The sequence below is a fragment of the Salvelinus alpinus genome, chromosome 14 (assembly GCF_045679555.1).
Source record: "Salvelinus alpinus chromosome 14, SLU_Salpinus.1, whole genome shotgun sequence".
NCBI classification, from domain to species: Eukaryota; Metazoa; Chordata; class Actinopteri; order Salmoniformes; family Salmonidae; genus Salvelinus; species Salvelinus alpinus.
Genome location: NC_092099.1, coordinates 44,736,691 through 44,740,633, shown reverse-complemented (window position 1 = coordinate 44,740,633; position 3,943 = coordinate 44,736,691). Strand labels below are relative to the sequence as shown.

Sequence of the window (3,943 nt, the reverse complement as noted above, 5' to 3'; positions counted from 1 at the left end):
ACACACACACACACACACACACACACACACACACACACACACACACACACACACACACACACACACACACACACACACACACACACACACACACACACACACACACACACACACACACACACACACACACACACACACACACACACACCCTCAGTCTATTACGTCATTCTACACACCAGTCCTATCTATTTCATTATTCATTCATTATTTCATTATTTCTCTCTAGCTCCATTCATCTCTCCCAGAAACAGAAAAGCCAGCAAGGAAACAATTGCCTAGCGTTGTTGACAACGAGAACTAGTAAATCAGGTTGGTACAGTATATGTTGATATGGGGTGTTTCCCACACCTTGGTGTTAAGTCCAGAGAGCAGAAGTCTGATTGGGTGTGGAGGGGAGGGGTCCGAGCAGCAGCAGAGTGAGAGGAGGATGAGATGTGATGTGAGGGGGAGCGTTTAGCTCAGTTCAGCTCTGTCTGCCTTGTCATTCTCTTCAGACAGCCGGGGGAAGTGAGATGAAGGAACACTGACACTCCAGACACTCACAGAGGAGAGGAGAGACAGAGACAGAGACAGCTTTCAACACGTAGAGAACTCTGGAAGACTTCTGACACCAACACTGAGACCGACGGTCACTTACTGACTCATCCTGCTGTTGGCTGGGTCATTTTCTTTTTTATTCAGTGAGGCAAGACGATTCTTCCACAGCCAAGGAGTGATGTCAACACTGGACCAGAATGTCAGGATAGTGTGGGACTAAATGGTTAATGGAAAAGGAGTAAGCGGAATTGCTTGATTGCAGTACTGAGCACTCACAGAAGACTGACTCGTCTTCACTTGTGTGACGTGTAGGTTTCATCTCAGACAAGCCATCTCAGTGTAGTTTCTTCTGTAATCTCAGACAAGCCATCTCAGTGTAGTTTTTCTGTCATCTCAGACAAGCCATCTCAGTGTGGATCAGGACCATGAATGTTCTACCTAACCCCATGACCAGGGTCCATCAGGAGCAGCCTCTCCCTCTCTGCTCCCAGGGGGCCCACCGCCAGGACTTCTCCTCCAGGTGTCCTCTAGGGCTTGGTGCTGGTCATGGGGGCAGGCTTAGGGCCATGGGGGGGCCTCTGGGGTCCCAGAGACCAGGCAAGTCACCGCGGGAGCTGAGCCCTGAGGAGCAGCAGGATCTAAGGAGGAAGATCAACAGCCGGGAGAGGAAGAGGATGCAGGACCTGAACGTCGCCATGGACGCTCTGAGGGAGGTGATGGTGCCTTACGCCTCCTCCTCTCCTTCCTCCTCGTCCTCCTCCCAGGGGCCACACTCCCACCAGCAGCAGCCAGGGGCCCCACCTGGACGCAGGCTCTCCAAGATCTCCACCTTGGTCCTGGCCCGTAACTACATCCTCCTCCTGGGCTCGTCTCTACAGGAGATGCGCCGGCTCCTGGGGGAGGTGAGTGTCGGGGTGGGGGTGAACACGGGGCCTGTCCCCAGGCTGCTCCTGGCCGGGGGTTGGCCCCTCCTCACCGGTCCCAGTCAGCTTCTCCTCTCCCCAGAGTCTCTCCTGACCTCGGTCTCCTCCTCCTCCAAGTGTCCTCTCTTGCCTCCTGGCCACTTGGAGGGCCCCATGGCCCCGGTGCAGTGGGGCTCAGCTGGGGCTCCTGCTGGTCCACTCTGCCCCTGTGTGGTGTGCAGGCTGCCCAGCCCTGGACCCAGGTTCCCCAAGTGAAGCCTGGCTGGGACCAACTCTCATGTGTTCTTCTGATCTGCTATAATGACTGATTCTTCTGAGCGGATGGACTTCTGGTTATGGTTTATAATCTTTTTCTGAAGATATGACATGTTATTTTTTTGAATGAGTATTTTCTTTCTTATGTCTGACTAATTCAATGATAACTTTGTTGTAATGGACCTTGTCCATTAGGTTTTTATTAATCTCTCGTGGACAGATGAATCTGTCAAGGCTCATGTATAATTATGTGATACGAGCAGCAGTAGTTCCTAGTTTGGGGTTTTTGCTGTTAATTATTTGGACAAATGAGGATTAGGCGAAGGTGGTACTAAAATGGGCGTAGTGATTTTCAAGCCCGTGTTTCGGATGAAAAACAGTTTCCACAGACACAAAGTCAAAATTGTCTGTATCGTAAAAATGTATGAAAACTAAAATGTGCTTTTTGGGCATGATAAACACGGGTGAAATTCGCAGAAGGGAGGGGCTTGGCCGAGAGTTTCCATTTGAGAGGGAGGAGACATCACTTCCTTCCCTTAAACAAATGTTAACGGCATTTCCCCCGAAGTAAAACAGGAAATGATAAACTTTCACAACATACTTTTACTTCTGGGTAACGAGATTAGTTTTTTTTTATTGGTGACTGTGGTCAGTAAAAGTCAATGTATTTTAGATTTCATGAACAAATTCTATTTTATATGATAATAGGTGAAGATACGTGTAAGTTCTAACACAGAAAATAAATAGAAATTTACTGTTTACCATTTGACAAAGTTATTTTATGTGCTCTCTCTTTTTCACTTCTCAGCATCTGTTATTTGTGTGTGTGTGATGGTGTGTGTGTGATGTGTGTGCTGTTGTGTGACGGTGTTTGATGGTGTGATGGTGTGTGATGTTGTGTGATGGTGTGTGATGTTGTGTGATGGTGTGTGTGATGGTGTGATGGTGTGTGATGTGGTGTGATGGTGTGTGATGGTGTGTGATGGTTTGTGACGGTGTGTGTGTGTGATGGTGTGTGATCGTGTGATGGTGTGTGATGGATTGATGGTGTGTGATGGCGTGTGATGGTGTGTGTGTGATAGTGTATGATGGGGTGTGATGGTGTGTGTGTGATGGTGTGTGGTGGTGTGTGATGGTTTGTGATGATGTGTATGTGATGGTGTGTGATGGTGTGTGATGGTGTGATGGTGTGTGATGGTGGGATTACAATAATGACTGGTATACCTCTGGTCCATAAGGGATTACAATAATGACAGATATACAGTACTTCTGGTCCATTTGGATGCCCCCCCCACATCACCCCCCCACATCATCACCCCCACATCACCCCCCCCCCCCCCCCCACATCAGCCACCCCCACATCACCCCCCCCCCCCACATCACCCCCCCCCCCCACATCACCCCCCCCCCCCACATCACCCCCCCACAACCCCATATAGTGAAACAGTTATCTTCTGTTTAGCAGTGTCGCCCCCATTTCATCTCTCTACACGCACCGTGTAATTACTGCCCTTTTGATTACTTCTCCCCTCTCTCCTATCTTTCTCTCTCCTTCTCTCTTTCTCTCCTCTCCTTCTCTCCTTCTCCCTTTCTCTCCTCTCTTTCTCTCTCCATCTCTCTCCTTCTCTCTTTCTCTCTCCTTCTCCCCTCTCCTCTCGCTCCTTCTCTCTTTCTCTCCCCTTCTCTCTTTCTCTCTCCTTCTCTCTGTCCCTTAATTGAATTATTGATGTTTCCCTCCGTGTTAAGGGGCTTGGATGGGTGGTTTGGTGCCACTCATTTATACTCACTTCACAATACGTTCAAACGGCCAGAAAATGTGTCTCAGTGAATGGGGATCACGATGCAAAACTCACCTCCTCTCTGTAAGAAAGCAGGCAGCTCCACTTAACTGGGGATAAGAGGTGGGGCGATGGGGAGTTGGGGCGATGGGGCGACGGGGCAATGGGGCGACGGGGCGACGGGGCGACGGGGCGTGATCTCACTCCGATAGAGAGTAGAGACCACAGGCAACACATGAATAATAATAATGAAAATAATCACAATCATAATGTTAATAAAATACTCAAAATAATTGCTAGCTGGGGACAATGGGCTTAGTGGGGAAGATGTGTGAATGGTGGTAGCTGTCTGAAAGGAGGGAATATGTTACCCATCGGGGGGAGGGGACAGAAGGAGAGGTAGATACCATTAAGTGAGATTAAGCCTAATAGGGATGGATTTTCTTACAA

The 3,943-nt window shown here is 49.2% G+C and overlaps 1 protein-coding gene across 1 annotated transcript; it reads left to right on the top strand.

Annotated features, from left to right (window-relative positions):
* Positions 1-254: 254 nt before the first annotated feature.
* Positions 255-2,474, top strand: olig1 (oligodendrocyte transcription factor 1). Its single transcript, XM_071341530.1, has one exon. The coding sequence runs from the start codon at positions 963-965 to the stop codon at positions 1,713-1,715; it is 753 nt and encodes a 250-aa protein (XP_071197631.1). The 5' UTR covers positions 255-962; the 3' UTR covers positions 1,716-2,474.
* The last annotated feature ends 1,469 nt before the right edge of the window (positions 2,475-3,943 follow it).